The sequence below is a fragment of the Abramis brama genome (assembly GCF_963993115.1).
Source record: "Abramis brama genome assembly, chromosome: 3".
NCBI classification, from domain to species: Eukaryota; Metazoa; Chordata; class Actinopteri; order Cypriniformes; family Leuciscidae; genus Abramis; species Abramis brama.
In genome coordinates, this window is record NC_139965.1 from 53,163,650 (window position 1) to 53,182,472 (window position 18,823).

At 36.4% G+C, this 18,823-nt stretch overlaps 1 protein-coding gene across 2 annotated transcripts in view; it reads right to left on the reverse strand.

Annotated features, from left to right (window-relative positions):
• Positions 1-18,823, reverse strand: part of smchd1 (structural maintenance of chromosomes flexible hinge domain containing 1) — a 72,669-nt gene that overhangs the window by 11,978 nt on the left and 41,868 nt on the right. For both annotated transcript variants that reach the window (XM_084109412.1, XM_084109411.1), the window contains 11 exons: positions 13,555-13,634; positions 12,647-12,804; positions 12,449-12,564; positions 8,624-8,685; positions 8,215-8,302; positions 7,992-8,123; positions 6,963-7,109; positions 6,222-6,348; positions 5,489-5,608; positions 5,068-5,153; positions 4,811-4,933 (listed from right to left, as the gene is read on the reverse strand). In XM_084109412.1, the coding sequence (XP_083965538.1) occupies positions 4,811-4,933; positions 5,068-5,153; positions 5,489-5,608; positions 6,222-6,348; positions 6,963-7,109; positions 7,992-8,123; positions 8,215-8,302; positions 8,624-8,685; positions 12,449-12,564; positions 12,647-12,804; positions 13,555-13,634 (1,239 nt within the window). The remainder of the gene's footprint in view (positions 1-4,810; positions 4,934-5,067; positions 5,154-5,488; positions 5,609-6,221; positions 6,349-6,962; positions 7,110-7,991; positions 8,124-8,214; positions 8,303-8,623; positions 8,686-12,448; positions 12,565-12,646; positions 12,805-13,554; positions 13,635-18,823) is intronic.

The window sequence follows — 18,823 nt, forward strand, 5'->3', positions numbered from 1 at the left end:
ACCAATGAGGCTTATCGTATGTTACCAATATTAAACATTGTTTAATATAATCGCTGTTCATATTTTTATTCAAAGTTCAGAATCAAGATAAAGCTCTTATGTTTCTTATGATAAATGAGATAATGCTGCTAACTTTATATATTTTTTTACCTTGAATGTCATTGCTCTAATTTATTTTTTATATTTCATATTTTGTTCAAATGTTTAATATATCTGCTGTTCATATGTTCATTTATTAGTGTGTTATATAATTAGAATCTTGTCCCGGTTTTAAAATAAAGCACAGCAATGATATTTGAGAGTGTTTCTCCCTTTTCAGGAAAAGTATCGAAAAAGTATCGAAATCGCAATACTTGACTTGGTATCGGTATCGAGACAATAATTTTGGTATCGTGACAACACTAGGCAGGGGTGAATTTAGAATTTAAGCACAGATATGTTCTTCTGTTTTTTACGATTTGTGATTTTATTAAAATCTGAGGTGGGCTGTGTGTTGATGAAGGGCTGTAAAATGCACCAACAAGTCAAAAACTAACATCAGAAAATTGAAGTATTTTACTTTTATTAGCTACAAGTAACGGCTCGACGTGTTATACACTCACAACGGCTTCATTCTGCAGCGGAAAAGAAGAGGCTGACAATCACAAGAGCAAAAATGGGCAGAAATATTTGCGTGCTATCAAGGTATAAATTACGGGGAGTTTAGTGCATCTTCATGAATATGTATCTTCATATTTACTTAGAAATGGCAGCAATTTCAATATCGAGTCACGAGCAAAACTTTAAAAAAGTTAATTTACAGGACTTTTAACACCGGTTCGTCTCCATAAGATTTTTTTTCTAATGTTTCCCAATTGTGTTTCTCTAATAAGTCTGAGTCTAATATTGGTACTGTGATGCATATGTTCTAGAGCTGTGACATGATCAAGGTGTACTGGAAAGAGATACATAAAATTGTTCAGAGGACCTATTTAGCGAGAAAATGTATACTTCTGTTGTGGTCCACTCTTTTTCCTACCTTTTAGAAAAACTAACTTGCGACTTATGCCGGAGGTCTAATGATTTCTAGCATATTTAGTCCCCTCTTTGGAATTTTCTTAAAGGTCCCGTATTACGCCCCTTTTCACAAGATGTAAAATAAGTCTCTGATGTCCCCAGAGTGTGTATGTGAAGTTTCAGCTCAAAATACCCAACAGATCATTTTTTACAGCATGTTTAAATTGTCATTTTTTGGGGCTCAGAAAAACACGCTGTTTTAGTGTGTGCCCTTTAAATGCAAATAAGCTGCTGCGCTCAGCACGCGCTCAGTCTCTCAGGACAATTTCATCTCACGGAATGATGATAATATCAGAAACTCTCAGTAACGGTGTTCATTTCGACCCAGAGTCAGACAATAATGCCTACAGAGTCAGAGTGCTGTATAGAGATGGAACAGGTATAGTTTAGTAGTTTAATTACGGTTATAACGTATTTGTCATCTGCTTGTATGTATCCATTATTAATAGCCTACAAGTCTGCTGTTTCGGACCAGGTCCGAATGATGATCAAACATATACTGATGAGTTTAATAAAGATTATTGTACATCACACAAAAGATGAAGCGTCACTTCAGAAAATCACCGTAAGAGCTGAGTAAACACAGTAAGTTATAAGAAGTGCGCAAGTACATAAACGAATTTCGGTAGAGTTGAGGGAGCATTTTCTTTAAAAACAAAATAATTCCTCCTCGTCTTCAGCGGCTGCCTCAGATTTCGGGAGTAAATAGAGAGTGCTATGTGGATTAATACATCCAGCCACACAACACCTACAACTCTTGGGAGACATTCTCGTCAGTGCAGCAGCTGTGAACTCGATCAGGGCGGGTCTATGTTGAAACGGCAGTGTCTGCCAACACTCGTGGGCGGGGCCTGTGCTTAGTGACGTCACTAAAACAGCATTCTGAAAACAGGTTGTTGGTAGACACTGCTTATGATTTATGGGGATTAATAAAAAAGGAGTGAGTGGATTTTTATCACTAGTGGCTGGTTGTGTACACACACTGCCAACACACATTTATGTCCAAACAGCATGCAAAAGTGAATTTTGCATAAGGGACTGTTCGTTTTTTATTTAAGGGGCCACCGGAGGAGTTTTGAGATCTGTTGTCAAAAAAGACATGACCCTCCCTTCGCCAGCAATACATTTTTCTATGACCCTCCAAAATGATTGTGAAAAAAGGCATGACCCTCCCCGATAATTTATTGATTAGCCTACTTCTGTACTGGTTTGCGCTTGGCAAAGATGTTCAGATAGGCTTTTTTTTTTTTTTAAACCATAAACTCTTGCTTTCTCATCTTACTAGGGCTGTAACGATAGACCAAACCTACGATTCGGTTCGTATCACGATTTTTGATTTTAGATTTGAAAAAAAAATCATGTTTTCGGTGCTGATGCGGTGTGACTCGTTCAACATGTGGGTGGCGCTGCAAATAAAGCATCTAAAAGCTGTCACAAAGAACCGGCAAAAGTAATGATTATTAATATGTCAAATAGGCTATAGCAAGGAGACAGACAAAAGGAATAGCCGGTGCAGCACAGATGTCTACTGATTAAAATATTTATTTAAGGTGCATAACAATGAATGACTAACGTTTCGATGTAAAGTTACATCTTCATCAGAGTCCTTACAGAACAGAGAACCTTCTTTTCAATAGCAAGGAGACATTTTGATTGTTTATTAATAAACAAGTGTTTTCTGTGTCGACTGCAAAGATGAAGTTGACAATGCGTCGCGATCTTCCCAGAACGCGCCATAGAGAAATGCACATTTCATAAGCAGAAAGCAGTCTGTTTTCATTCGTTTTGAATTGTTCTGTTTAAAAGTAGACATTTCAAGCTTTCTATATATTTCTCAGGTCTGTGAGGCAAGTAGCATAGCCTATCTTACGCTGAGTTTCGGTTCATTTATGAGACAAGTCCAGTTCACTCGCCCGCGCCTCCGTGTCATGATTATCTATTTTCTACTATATTTACTTCTTAGGCTATTTATTAAATCCAGATGAAACATTGATTAAAATTAAGATACAATTAATGTGCTTTCTGTTTGAGGTCTCTGTGAAATTTTTAAAGTCGCTTTCAGAGCAGTCATGTCCGTAATGGAGAACTGTCACGCCCGTAACATTGTTTTTATTTTATTTTTTTCACATAAATGCGAACACGAAAAATAAAATAAAAATAATATTTTATGTTCTGTGGAGGCCGATCTTTATTCATCCGGTGGGTATATATCTTTTGGTTTGCACAGTGTAATTTATAGAATTACTAAAAAATATTTTGCCACCTAAAAGTTAAAGATTTTTTGTGTCACGTCACATGTGTATTTCCCTCATATTAAATATAAAACGCATTTGTAGACTGATATTTTTCTAATTTCTTGACTCCTTTCAGACGTTTCAAAATATTGGTATTAAATGCGTTTTCTGAGAATTTATATTTCAAGTTTTGACTGCAAATGTCACGTCCATAACACTGGAATCGCCCAATTTTAACGAATTTATCCTCAACTAGTTTTTGTGGTGTAGGTCTACGTATTTTATTATGTTAACTTAAATAATACTAATAGTAATTTAAAGATGTGGTAGCCCTACATCTTACACATCGTGGAAACAAAATAAGAATGGAAACTAAAATATGGTAGTATCGCGCTACAGCACATTCTATCAGCTGCAGTTCTGGCGCCTCAGTCCCAATACTGTAAAACTCGACGTACATTCACATCACATGTTAATGCAGCGGTAGAGTTACACTCACAGGACACTGTGCACTTATTCGCAATCACAAAAGTTCATTATTTGCTCGTGCTTTAAAGCTTTGCCGGGTAAACATTTCTTTGGCATTCTGTTCTAACATGATGCACTTTTTCTGAGCGCGTGAAGTGCGCGCGCACTTCAAACAGCGCCAAACTGGATTTTTGTTGGGTCAGACCCATCTGATATCGAAGGGGGGCTGATAACGCGAGATCAACATGGAGCTAAATGGAAAAAAAATAGCACCAAACAAGCCACTTTGAAATGTTGCTGTTTTCATGAATATAAAAGTTGGGTGACCCTCCCCTTAGACTAAAAAAAGTTGGATGACCCTCCCCTCAACAAAGAATAAAAAGACATGACCCTCCCCTATTTTCCTCCGGTGGCCCCTTCCATAAATACCGAACGGTCCCTAATAGGGGACCTTTAAAAATGTATCTTGAATGTCTTTATTTCTTGACTTTTTTTGTGTGCTATTACCCTTCACTCGATCCTTGAACTACCAGTTGATGGATGATTGTATATGCCGCTATGAGACACCTGTACCACGGTTTTGATACTGTAAAACTATATTTTAAAACAATTTAATAAAAAAAGAAACGGTAGCATTTTATTTAAAGTGAAAATAAGATAAAAACCCTCATATCAGGGAGAGGTGTAAAAATAAATAGAGAATAATCGCCAGTAACCAAGAGAACAGACAACGGAATAAAGTGCTTGAGAAAAATGTGTCATTGCTACACACAAGTATGGAAGCTCATTTCCACCACATATAGATTGATGTTTTGTCATAATTTTGACTTTGTTATAATTATGACTTATGTCTTATTTCAACTTTTTATGTCAGTGATGACTTAGTATGTCGTAATTAAAAAAATGTATGTTATAATTATGCATAACATATGTTAACAGGCCAGTGTTGATGTTTCAATAAGCATGAAACTTTTACAAGATTCATTTCACCCTGCTGACTCCTGGATGTGCACTTGTGATGGGATCACATGATACAAAAATCAAACACATACCTTTCCCAGAACATGCGGACTGCCTTTGAAAGGGTCAGGAATGCTACATTTCCGTCTAGGTTGATTCGTCATCTCGATCAAAATTGTTTTCTTGGCATTTATTACATTCTTTATTACTGATACCTAGACAGATACGTAAACAAAAATACAAACAAACATCTATGATGATTGGAATAAAATGCATGCTTCTACACAGACCAAACAAAATTGAAACAGCATTTATGTCAGTGTTCATGTGTGTGCATGTCCAGACTCACAGTGGTTAGTTCTGAGATGTCTAAGCCACTTTTCATGAGCTCTGGTTTAAGTTCATGTAGTTTGTGGGATGCATCTCGCACCTGACCTGTAGAAAAAATATATATATATATGAGTCACACATGATCTTGATCCTAAATTAATGAATTAATAAAATTAATGAATTAATTAATGCATAAATGAATAAATAAATGCATTAATACATTAAAAACACACACACACGTGTATATATATATAATATATAATATATATATATATATATATATATATATATATATATATATATATACACACACACACATACATATATACGTGTGTGTATGTATATATATATATATATATATATATATATATATATATATATATATATATATATAGTATTTTTTACATATTTATATATATATGAATGAATGAATTGCCTACACTCAAGTTCAGATTTCAGTTGTTCATTGGTCTCAAAGATGTCCCGGTACATCAAAACGGTTTTGGAAAGGTGATCTTTCTTCTTACTGAGATTCGCAATGACTTCCTGATATTCTGCATCTGGAATAGATCAAAATATAATTTGTAGTAAGAATTTAACAGTTGTAGTTTCCCAAAATTGTGACTTTATGGTGGCATTTATAGGTGTTCAACTCGTAAATCCAATCACTCCAACAAGACTTCACAATCACATCATAATGGGTAGCACCGCACACAGTAAAATCTCATTGGTATGAAATTCAAGTCAAGTCCAATTTATTTGTACACTGCTTTTAACAATACACATGGTTTCAAAGCAGCTTTACAGAAAATCATAAAGTTTGCATTTATAAAATCTTAATATCTTCCTGCCTTCGCATTTAGCAGGTAACTACAATTATTAATTACAATTACAATTAATTACAATTCACATTTTGCAATGATAAACAATCAAGACGTTGAGATTTGCAATAAAGCTGGGGTGTCCAAACCTGTTACTTGTCGTAAGAAACCTGTCGCACTCTTTGATTATGAATTTAGTTAATAAAAAAAAAAAAAAATGTAATATTGATTTTATTATGATATGGACTAAATTTGATCGGTTACAGAAATATTACAATTATAATGTCTAGCTCTTAACTGTCATACTCATTAGTAATGTAACGAATATTGGGCTCTTTGTCTGCTGACTAACCATTGCAGAATCTGAAAGGCAGGCTGTATGGCGTGATGGTAACGCTAGTCTGCTGAAACTCAGGATGGAACTGGAGAATGTACTCAGCTCCATCCTCACCAGGACTGTTCTCCAAAAGAACCAAATCCTACAGGACACAAACAATAACACTCATTTACCAACAATGACCAGTGAACAGGACAGGTTTTTCTTTCAAACCAGAGTTCATGTCCATAATCATCTTTAGGCTGCTTTAATAACCAGTTTTAGGAAAAAGAAGAAATCTGATAAGTGTAAATTTGTGTGTATGTGCAAACATTATTTAATCACTTTAATCTATCACTTTAGGATGTGAGCTATAACATGCAAAATAAAATTAAAAGACTTTATCTGTCCTGCTGTATTTAAAAATCAAATGTTACAATAAAATCACAATAATAAATTCTGTCTTTCGAAATGTTTTGAACAAAAATTAACCATATATATATATATTTTTTTTTTTCATTTCTTTTTCCTCAAATCAAGTCAAATTGTGAATTTATCACCATTGATACAAGGTTAACGAAAACTTTGAGTGTTTTAGTTCATTAAAATAAAGCTGAAATAAAATAAAAAAGATAATACATTTTGGATAAAAAAAAAAACTTGCTTACAAAACATAGAACAAACATTTAAAACATTGCCATGGAAATGAACTGAAAAAACAAAATTTGTATAAAATAAAAAAGCTAATTCAATACAGTATATACTCTAAACACTCACAGTAATGAGAGTCTCCCCGTTAGTAAGGCTGTATGACAAACTTTTTTCTCCATTCTCAAACAAAGGAACCACCATGACTCCAGTGCCATTAACTGTAACCACCACTTTTCCATCTATACCTTCACCAGCAGCGTTATCATACTGGTCCTGCAAAGTAAGAAGAAAACACACAACTGTAGGCCTGATGCACAATTTAGGGATGTCCCCATCAAGTTTTTGTGACCCATCCGATCCGAGTCATTGAATACTGAGTATCTGCCAATACAGAGTCCCGATCCACTATTTTTTACTAGTGCTTTGTGCACACTTCAAGTACAAAAAAGTTATTAAAATCAATCCAATGTATACAGGGATGTGTAGAGAGATTCTCTGAGGGTAACATGTAAAAAAGAGGCATTTATCAGTACAGACTAATTCCAATATAACAATTACTACAGAGTAAAGTGCTATTAAACCTTTTTACGCAATAAAAAAAAAGAACTCAAGTCTGTACTTAAGTGTTGTCTGTGAAGCAGCTCTCTGTGAACAAACACCCGAAAGGTATAGCATAGAATGCATCAGATACCACGGCAGCGCCACATTGAGTTCTCAAAAACTCAAACTCAAAATTGAGTTCTCACTAAACACGATAATCACATTGCAGGATGTGCGATGTCAAGTATAGGGATTGTAGTTGATCCATACGTGCCAGCAGCCCCCCCGGTTCGGAACGCATGTGATTTGTGGATTAATTGCAAAGTTTAATCATCATAGAGTTAAAGTTTTTAAGTCCTGTCAGTTTAAACATCAAGTTCAAGAAGACTGGAACTCGCAAGCTGTTTTGTGTAAAGGTTAAAATTGATTAATTACAGAAAAGGATGATAAGTAAAAAAAAGAGGTCAGAATTTTCAGATTTGCATTTGATTTGAAAGCAATAAGGAACAAGGGGTTTTGGGTTCCTACAGGCAATAGGTGGTATTAGGCATCACATGAAGTTCAACATCATCTGTTAACACATGCAAACGCTAGCTCTAGAAGAGACAAACTCACCATGATCTTTAGATTCAAGCGGTCCACCAATGTGCGATTGGCCCGAATGTTACTATTGGAGACAACAGGAGTTGAAGGTGTAGTCTCAGGGGCTAATTTCATTGCTTTATTGGGAACAACGTTTAGTTCAATCTAAGATAGAAACACAAATGAGTATCCTACAGCAAGAAACAGTAAAGTAGCGTTTACAACAAACTGGATGAAATAAATGTTATGTTCCCACCTGTTTGCTCCAAAGATGTTTGGTTTTGTCGAAAGCCAAAACAAATTGGACAACATACTTTCCTGCAAGTTCTGGAATCAGCTTATCCCTGAAAAAAAAAAAGGAAATAAAAACACAAAAACTTTACAATTTTGCATACACTCATCCATCCATCTATCCATCTATCCATCTATCTATCTATCTATCTATCTATCGTATCAATCTGACTCACCGTCACCCTATCAATCATCTATATCTCTCCAATCATCCATCCATCATGTCTGTGTATCTAAAGGTTTTTTAAATATTATTACTAATGATTAAAAACAAACCTGTTTCAATGTTTTTAAGAAATAAAAGACATACAATACTTTGAAGTTCTTATTTCAGGCTTTTAATGAGATGTAATGTGCTCAGTTGTATATATTACCTGAAGCAGAAGCACTCGTCCTTTTCAGTGTCCTTGCGTTTACTACACTTCAGAGCAGAGGCCTAAGGTAAAACATAAAACACTTCGATTTACTCAAACTTTGAAAATCTCATTTCTTATTATGCATTCTCCTTCTAGGCATGCTATTACAATTTAGCCTGTTTGAATTTGATAAAACCAACAAAATTTGAAAGTTGAGACTTCATATTAAAAGTAACAAAGCTTATTGCGATTATTGGATGGCAGGCATGCTATGTTTAGTATAGTTAACTAGAAGATAAATCTTGAGATTTAAGAATCCATATCAGTATTGATTAAAATTAAGTAATCAATATTGTCAACCCAGTCCACACAGCTGACACGTTTAACTGTTGTTGTTTATTTGGAAGCCAAAATTTCAGTGCATCCTAACTCCTAAAATGCCAGTGGCTTTATCCTGTCAGGCATGTAAACAGTACTTCAATGTTGATAATAGTATATTTAATATAGTTTGTATATTTGACTGAATATAATGTAGCATCTTTATAACCTTTAATAAAAATGGTTTCCTCAATCTAAATGGTTCAGACCTTGGTGACTAAGATCTGCAATTTGAACAAACATATGGTCAAAAGATAGTTGAGCTTCACAAAATAAACATTGTATTTCTATATTTCTGCTGGAGGTCCTGGACATCTCGTTCAGATTCATGGCATCATGGATTCTATCAAATCAACAGACAAATAATCTGCTAGAAATCTTATAATGGGCTGTGGTTGGATCTTCCATCAGGACAATGATCCAAAACAAACACCAAATTCAAAAAATGGGTTAAGGCGGGCGTACACGGTGCGAGTTCGGACACTCGGGAGGTTGTGAGATATTGCACACGTTGCAAGTCAGTTTAACTGATAATCGCGTCAAAGCAGCTCGTACACGGCACGACTGTCCTGCACGAATTCTATCCCGAGCCGGCAGCAATCACGTGAGCTTTCGCGCTAAACACAGAGACCGTCAATGTTGCATGCAGGCAAAGCTTCAGATAGAAAAATGACAGAAATGTGTGTGCAAATGATTTGTTGAAAAGCAGAGAACAGTAGCCATTCCTTTCAACATAAAAGAGAGAGAGAGAGAGAGAGAGAGAAGTGTGTGTGTGTATGTATGTATGTATGTATGTATGTGTGTGTGTGTGATAGTGTATGCGCATGCTGTATGGTTGCTGCCACTGAGGTATAGCCCCATCAACGTGGTTGTGTATGATTTGGCAATATCAGCTGTGAAAATCGGGCCGACTCCCCGAATTTTTTAAACATGTTTAAAAATTATCGGGAGGTCGGGGAGGTGCTCGTAACATGCTTGGCTCGTAATTGCTCTCACACGCTGCGAGACGCGACCATGAAAAATCATCTGCGAGCTCGTAAAAACAGCAAAAATCGCACCGTGTACACCCGCCTTTACTGAGCACAAAATTAAGGTTCTGCCATGGGCATCCTAGTCCTCTGACCTGGATCCTATAGAAAACTGAGGAGGAGAGTGTATCAACATGGACTCTGAATCTGAAGGATCTAGAGAGATTCTGTATGGAGGAATGGTTTCTGATCTCTTGTCAGGTGTTCTCCAAACTCATTAGGCATTATAGGAGAAAACTCACGAGCTGTTACAGTGAGGAAAATAAGTATTTGAACACCCTGCTATTTTGCAAGTTCTCCCACTTAGAAATCATGGAGGGGTCTGAAATTGTCATCGTAGGTGCATGTCCACTGTGAGAGACATAATCTAAAAAAAAAAAATCCAGAAATCACAATGTATGATTTTTTAACTATTTATTTGTATGATACAGCTGCAAATAAGTATTTGAACACCTGAGAAAATCAATGTTAATATTTGGTACAGTAGCCTTTGTTTGCAATTACAGAGGTCAAACGTTTTTTGTAGTTTTTCACCAGGTTTGCACACACTGCAGGAGGGATTTTGGCCCACTCCTCCACACAGATCTTCTCTAGATCAGTCAGGTTTCTGGGCTGTCGCTGAGAAACACGGAGTTTGAGCTCCCTCCAAAGATTCTCTATTGGGTTTAGGTCTGGAGACTGGCTAGGCCACGCCAGAACCTTGATATGCTTCTTACAGAGCCACTCCTTGGTTATCCTGGCTGTGTGCTTCAGGTCATTGTCATGTTGGAAGACCCAGCCTCGACCCATCTTCAATGCTCTAACTGAGGGAAGGAGGTTGTTCCCCAAAATCTCGCAATACATGGCCCCGGTCATCCTCTCCTTAATACAGTGCAGTCGCCCTGTCCCATGTGCAGAAAAACACCCCCAAAGCATGATGCTACCACCCCCATGCTTCACAGTAGGGATGGTGTTCTTGGGATGGTACTCATCATTCTTCTTCCTCCAAACACGTTTAGTGGAATTATGACCAAAAAGTTCTATTTTGGTCTCTTCTGACCACATGACTTTCTCCCATGACCCCTCTGGATCATCCAAATGGTCACTGGCAAACTTAAGACGGGCCTTGACATGTGCTGGTTTAAGCAGGGGAACCTTCCGTGCCATGCATGATTTCAAACCATGACGTCTTAGTGTATTACCAACAGTAACCTTGGAAACGGTGGTCCCAGCTCTTTTCAGGTCATTGACCAGCTCCTCCCGTGTAGTTCTGGGCTGATTTCTCACCTTTCTTAGGATCATTGAGACCCCACGAGGTGAGATCTTGCATGGAGCCCCAGTCCGAGGGAGATTGACAGTCATGTTTAGCTTCTTCCATTTTCTAATGATTGCTCCAACAGTGGACCTTTTTTCACCAAGCTGCTTGGCAATTTCCCCGTAGCCCTTTCCAGCCTTGTGGAGGTGTACAATTTTGTCTCTAGTGTCTTTGGACAGCTCTTTGGTCTTGGCCATGTTAGTAGTTGGATTCTTACTGATTGTATGGGGTGGACAGGTGTCTTTATGCAGCTAACGACCTCAAACAGGTGCATCTAATTTAGGATAATAAATGGAGTGGAGGTGGACATTTTAAAGGCAGACTAACAGGTCTTTGAGGGTCAGAATTCTAGCTGATAGACAGGTGTTCAAATACTTATTTGCAGCTGTATCATACAAATAAATAGTTAAAAAATCATATATTGTGATTTCTGGATTTATTTTTTTAGATTATGTCTCTCACAGTGGACATGCACCTACGATGACAATTTCAGACCCCTCCATGATTTCCAAGTGGGAGAACTTGCAAAATAGCAGGGTGTTCAAATACTTATTTTCCTCACTGTATCTTGGCAAAATGAGGTTGCAAAAAGTATTGAATAAAAGGGTGCCATTATTGTGGCCAATGTGTATTAGAGAAACATTTAATAATTAATTGTTTTACTTCACTGAAAGGTTACATTTTTGTGATTTAAAAAAAAAAAAAAGGTCAAAAAAAGAAAGAAAAAAAAGTCAGACCTTTGTGGTTCACTGTCAAAACTGACCGACCAAAGGAAATTAATGGGTAAGTCTCTTAACTCAGAGCAATTGTTTTTAAATATGTGCTGAATAAAATCTATGTATCAGCAAACACATAGGAATGAAATAGTGAGTCTATAAAACATCCAGAGTGGAAAAGATTTGCACACTATTACAGATGTTATACTGCATTGCATTATTGCAAAAATGACACTTCAAAATGATTAAGATACTTAACAATGAAAAAACAATTAGAATGTCTAAATATATATCTGATTGTATAATTTCTAATTTTCTAATTTTACAAACTTCCTGGTCAAAACCTGCGAGCAGCCAAGGTGTGACCAATTTTAAAAAAAACGTTGGAGGGTTATGAAAAATATTGTGAATTTGTTTTTTCACTCACTGTAGCGGGTGGACATAACCCTGAAGCTATGCCTTTCCAGAGCAGCATTGATAGGTTTGCTGGGCAGATGTTTCTCACTGGCCCACCCTCTTCAGGCATCACAACCACTGTAAAAACTTCAGACAATAGAAAAATGTGATTCACATAGTACCCTATACTCGTATTACAATAAAGGCTTTACTATGCATCCACACACACCTGGAAAGACATCTCCTGCACATAAGGTGGCTGCGCTGTCATAATTAATGCAGAGCTCAACAGGTTTGTTGGGATCAGGAATCACATTTAGTTTTATTACTGGCCCTGGAATATCTTTTCTGCCAAAACTTCCCCTGAAATCCAAATGATGCTCCCCTCTATAAAAGAAAAAGAGAGTGAGAGAAAGAGACAGTGAAAGAGAGAAGGACAACAGTGTATTTGTTTTTTTTTACTATTTGCAGTATTTAAAATAGCATGTAAAAATAAATAAATAAATAAAATGGAATAGTTTATTGAGCCTTTAGACAAACTGTTAAAAAAACAAAAAGTTTGCATGTGTGTTGCATTTTTTATTTTTTTTTTGAGTTTTGATACATCAGGCTTTTATGGCTCATAGAGTACAATATAGGATAATGTTTCTCAACCGGTGGGTCGCAACCCAAAAGTCGGAACACTGATATAGAAGAAAAGGCAGCTCATACTCATAGGAAAAAAAACTTCAATTTCATTCTAAGTTATTATTATTATTATTATTATTGTGTATCTTTTCTGTTGTCACACTATTTGCTTGAAATAAATAAAATAAAAATAAACTGAAGAAAACAATTTGGTGCAGATGCTGATATTTATATGGCCAAAAAGTAAGATGAAATCCTTATAGTTTGTAATGAAAATCAGTGAGATCAGTATAGCAATGAGATTAAGAGATGAACAAATGTGCCTCAAAAGCCTGATGTATATTTAATACTCATGATTAAAAAAAAAAAAAAGTATAAATAATAAAGTAAAAGTTGCTTGTGTTCAGTAAATGATGTGTTGAACTGGCTTTTCAGGTTATCATCATGTTGATCAGTTAGAAGCTGTAGAAATTTGTAAAGTTGAATTCATAGAGCTAAATATGTACTTACTTTGGACCACTTATGCTTTCTAGTATGAAGCAAGCTTTTCCTTCTGAATCTACAGGCTGACTCATCACTGAGGATTTTATCTGAAAGAGAAAAATAAAAATGATTCAAAAATTGTATCACCTAAATACAGTAATTGCATTACATCCAGGTTGATCAGTAGGGAATGAGCTCTTATGTTAAGATACAAACTCAGTTTAGATTTTCAGGTCCTACTCTGTAGGAACTTTTGTTTTGATTAGTTTTTTTCATGTGAAGCCATGACGCAGAAATGCAAACAGTCCAAAAATTAGAAAGTGATGGTAATTTTATGTTTCACATTCATGCAATGAGGAAATCACAGGTTTCAGTGATCAGACATAGTGAATTGTATGTCAGTGATCACAAATCACATTTTTTGCATTGAGTTTTTACTTTGGGGCCTGTATTTTCAACATAGTCTTTCTAAAGCATTTGTTTTTTGATTGTTAACCCTCTGAGGTCTGAGCTGTTTTCTGGGCCCTGGAGGTGTTCTGACATGCTCTGACATTTCTGGTTATTTCTGTTACTTGTGACATTTTCATGGCTAAAGTCTAATTACACTGTATTCAGCACAAACTCTGCTACAATAATATATCAGCAGCATGTATGTAAAAGTTTGTAGTTTTGAGATAATGACATTTATGCGTGGTTTTTGAAAATACAAAAAAAAATTCTCACTGAAATAAGGCCATGAAACCCATACTGATTATTTCTTCACAAGACTTTTGAAAATTGTATGACGTAGCCTAGAATATTTGCTGCAAAACTATGTGAAAATCACCCTGACTGCTCATTCAGATAAGACAATATATTGATTTAAAAATTTTACGACGTGTTTTGTGTGAAAAAGCCTTATGCGAGAGCTCATTAATATGTAAGCTTTTCTCACCTGAGAAAGACAAAGAACCTCCCCTAACGGCCCTATTAGGAGCTATCAGGCCCCTATCATTCTGAGCAACCTTGCACAATACTGTAAATGAGGAGATTTAAAAAATAATGGCTTTTAAATTGTTTGGATTTATTTACAACACAACATAATCCAAAGATACACAACAAATGCCAAAAAAGCACTTCAAAGACAGAGACCTTTGTGCCATTCCTAAAAACATTGTACATACCTTTCATTTCCAAGATTTTCACTTTACCATGTTCACGTACTGAGACTCATGTGAATGTTGAAGTCCTCAGTGGCATCTGGGACCTGAAAAAAAAAAAGTGAACATACTGATATCAAGAGAAAGGCCTGCACGATTTTGGAAATAAATATTAGATTTTTCTGGTTAAAATTGCTTTTTAAAATTCCTTTTTAAAATTCACAGAATACACACACACACACACGTTTCCAACGATATATAATATAATGAACACCAGGTTTGTTGTGCCTTGTAGGCATAAGGTATATGCGCAGTGCGGATAAAATAATAATAACAATAAATAACCTATAGCAGCCTATAAATCTTCCAAAAGAAGCTAGAGAAAAATATATTGATTATCATGTTACTTCAAATGTTTCCATCCGTTATGATGATATGAAATGAGATAATAATAAAAACATGAAGCCATTTGGTGCGTTTTGCTTTCATCCAAAATATGATACATTCAAACGCGATCGCTTGCAAAATATGATACATTCAAACGCGATCGCTTGCAAAATATGATACATTCAAACGCGATCACTCTCAAATATAAAACATTATGGTTACCATAAACATATCTATGTTTGAGCAGATATCCACAAACACAGTAAACACATATGATACATTCAAACGCGATCGCTTGCAAAATATGATACATTCAAACGCGATCGCTTGCAAAATATGATACATTCAAACGCGATCGCTTGCAAAATATGATACATTCAAACGCGATCACTCTCAAATATAAAACATTATGGTTACCATAAACATATCTATGTTTGAGCAGATATCCACAAACACAGTAAACACGGGTCTAAATATTATAATATTCCCCATATATCTAGCAACAGTTCAGCTGCAACGTGACATTTATGCAACAATAACAAACTAGGCTATGTAAGAATTTCTTACCTTATCTTTCTTGTCTTCAAATCGCGTTCTTCTTCTTCTGAGGTAGCCTAAATCCAATGTAAGCTCAGGCACGTCTTTCAAACTCGACGAAAAGTGAAGTGAAGTGTTTTGTTGTTGAGGTAACGAGCGCGTTCGCGTTCCATGTGGAGATTTGCATGTGAATATCTTTTGCGCGAGTAGGCGTGGCCAAATTAACTGTAATGAGCAAGCGTTTGAGAAGCTGGACATCTTGTTGGTTTTATACAAATTACTTAAACAGAGAATATTTGTTTTCGTTTTGAATCCGATCATTTAAAAGTACACACTTAAATGTTTATAAAGGTATATGGCTCATAAATGTGTGACAAGTATTCGCTGAGTTTTGTTTCAGTTTATAGACGTGCTCAAGAAAAAAAAGTTCACCGCGACGGAGAGGCAGAACGCACACCCTGTTTATTTTCTTTATTTTACAAAAGCACAATGTTTTGATTTGATTGTAAGTGGACACATACAAAAGGAGAAATATCACAGATTCTTTTTTTATATTTCTTTTTTCTGTATGACCATAAATGATGGAGTAATTTAAGTTTATAGTGCTACAATGTGGAGAAAATCCGGCAAAACGCGTCGGCGCGTTTGTCGACCTCAGAGGGTTAAAGAGGCTACATGCGATTTTCTGAAATTTAAACTCGCGACTGACACCTGTGGCCAAAAAACGGAACTGCTCTTCCTTTCTGCTCGCTCTCGTACGTGCACACTTCACAAGTCATCCGCTGCAAAGAAGTCAACATTATGTTTACAGAGGTAAGAACAGTCAAATACATATATTGTTTGAGAAACTAAGTTTGTTTGCTGACTAGCGGTGGTGGCAGAGTGATCTGAAACGTTTAACATGAACGCGCTTGACGTCACATCCGCAGACAGCGCGCGAAAAATCCGACCCGACAGAAAATAGGAAAAATAGGATACAGGCTTATAGGTGCACCCACTGTGAGCTGACAAGGTGTCAGTATGCTCATCAGGAGATGTTTGAGTCATAAATGGTCAAATAAAAAGGCTATTGTTACGTTTATTTTGGGGAAAAAGTTGCATGTAGCCTCTTTAATTAGAGAAAATACTCTAGTTGTCAACAGAGGTGATACAATTTTGTATCTTTTGGCATTTTAGTGATATTGCACAGGGGTTTACTCACCTCTGTTGTATACTGTATGTTCAGAAAAAAAAGTACTTTCCAAGAACAGTCAAAAACTAGAAAAATGCATTTCCGGGGGAACTGCAAAGTGTGCTTGCTCGGGTGCAGTGCACTAACGTTAGCAGGTAGTGGATAAGGGTGCGTTGAAGTTTGCTTGATCTGAGAATTTCAACAATAGTACTTTTTTCAAGATTGTGCAAAAAGGTGAAAAGTTATGTGCATTAAGAGACATGTCTGCAATGTAGACTAGTGCCAATGGCATTGTTTATGTGGCTTGGTTGTTGGTTTTGAAATAATTGGTTATGAATATACAGCAGAGAGTGGGAGTGTTTTAGGTGAAGAAATAGTATTGAAAAGAAGTTGACAGTCTTAATTTACTGTATCCAATAAGCCAATACAAAACTCACCCAGCTGTTCTGTGGTTGAGTGTTCCCTTTGATTAGGAACAAATTTACTATCTCAAATTAAGGTCTACCGTAATTAGCGATGCTTTGATTGCTGCTGTCAAGATGGTTGTCATCACCTACAAAGAAACGCTGATTTTTATAGCCTACCGTCAGTCCTCATATTGTAATTAAATGAAAAACGCTATCAGTTTCACTATTAGCTTATTCTAGCGATGCAATCGCAACAACATGGATAACGCTGTTTGGCCTTGCCTAACTTTATATGACATATGCGCCATATGCTAGAGTTACACATCCTGCTGCCTATTCAGGGCTTGAATTTTGGTGCGGAAATGTGGGGATTGCGCATAATTTAAACCATTCCCACAAGGTTAGCTTTTATAGTGCGAGAAATTCCCGCACAAATATATTCGCTTCATCTCAGAGCAAATGATTAAAAAATAAATTCACAGATGCGAGAAAAAAGATGTCGAACTGTCTTTTATTTTCGAATTTAATTCCTCAATCAGCGCTGGACCGGCATTTTCTGTCTTCCGCTGAGCCCTGGCCATAGACAGATCATATCACGCTGTCAATGCAGTGGTCTGCATTGCGCTGATCTTATTCACACTATCGTGTGTAGGTGCAGCATTCTAACACTGAGTCATAATGAGCTGTTTGTGAAGAAATGATCCGCTTCCAAATTATGTCATTTTAATCACTAAATTGAAACATTAAAAAACAATTTGCTCTTTATGGTGTGCGAGTGATAGAGCGCGGCAGCAACGAACCAACTGATCAGCTTGCAGCATAACAACATTGAATGTTCAGCCGAACAGCTGATCATCGCTGTACAGGGCGCCTTATTATTTTTCATCTCCATAAATATATCTAGTAGTAAAGCTAATGCAAGGGCTAGAAATCAATTAATCTTTTGCTGATACTTCCTTGTCATCATGGAGAGTGCAGTTCATGGTTGCATAGCAACGACAGACGCCACGGGACAGCAAGCGCTTGTGGAAAGGAGACAGCGGCGCGCTCGCGCTTTCCACTTGTTTTTACACATCTAATGTGCGTTCCATTCGACAGGGTCCATACGCAGTGTTCACTGCTCCCCTACTCCCTGAGCACGGTATATCAGTTGAAGTGGACTTTACTGACAATAACCGCTCATTTGAAATGCCCTGCAAACGTCATCAAAGAAAGTCAACGACGGGGTCGCGCAGATTATGATATAACATAAATATATATAGGACTACATTCATATTTTAATTTTTATTATTATATTATATATTTACAATTATATATTGCACTATTTTGCAACTACCTAAAATAAAATCACTTTACTTCACAAACTAGCTAAGCTGGCTGCATTCACTGAGGTAAATTATAATCATCAAAAGTAGTATATGTAATATTCACAACAATAACCGTTAAAATACTGTCATTTGTATAACAATGGCGAAATGTATGAATACTTACACATACGTAAACTCCTCCATCGTTAGTTATGACCGTTCTGACTGGTGATGACGTGGTGCGCGAAATGACAGTTGGGTGATCATCGCTCTCCACTTCCTGTGAAGTGATGTATCGATGTTCCCTTATTCCCTATGCCGTGCGCAGTGCCCTTCGAACTGAACATG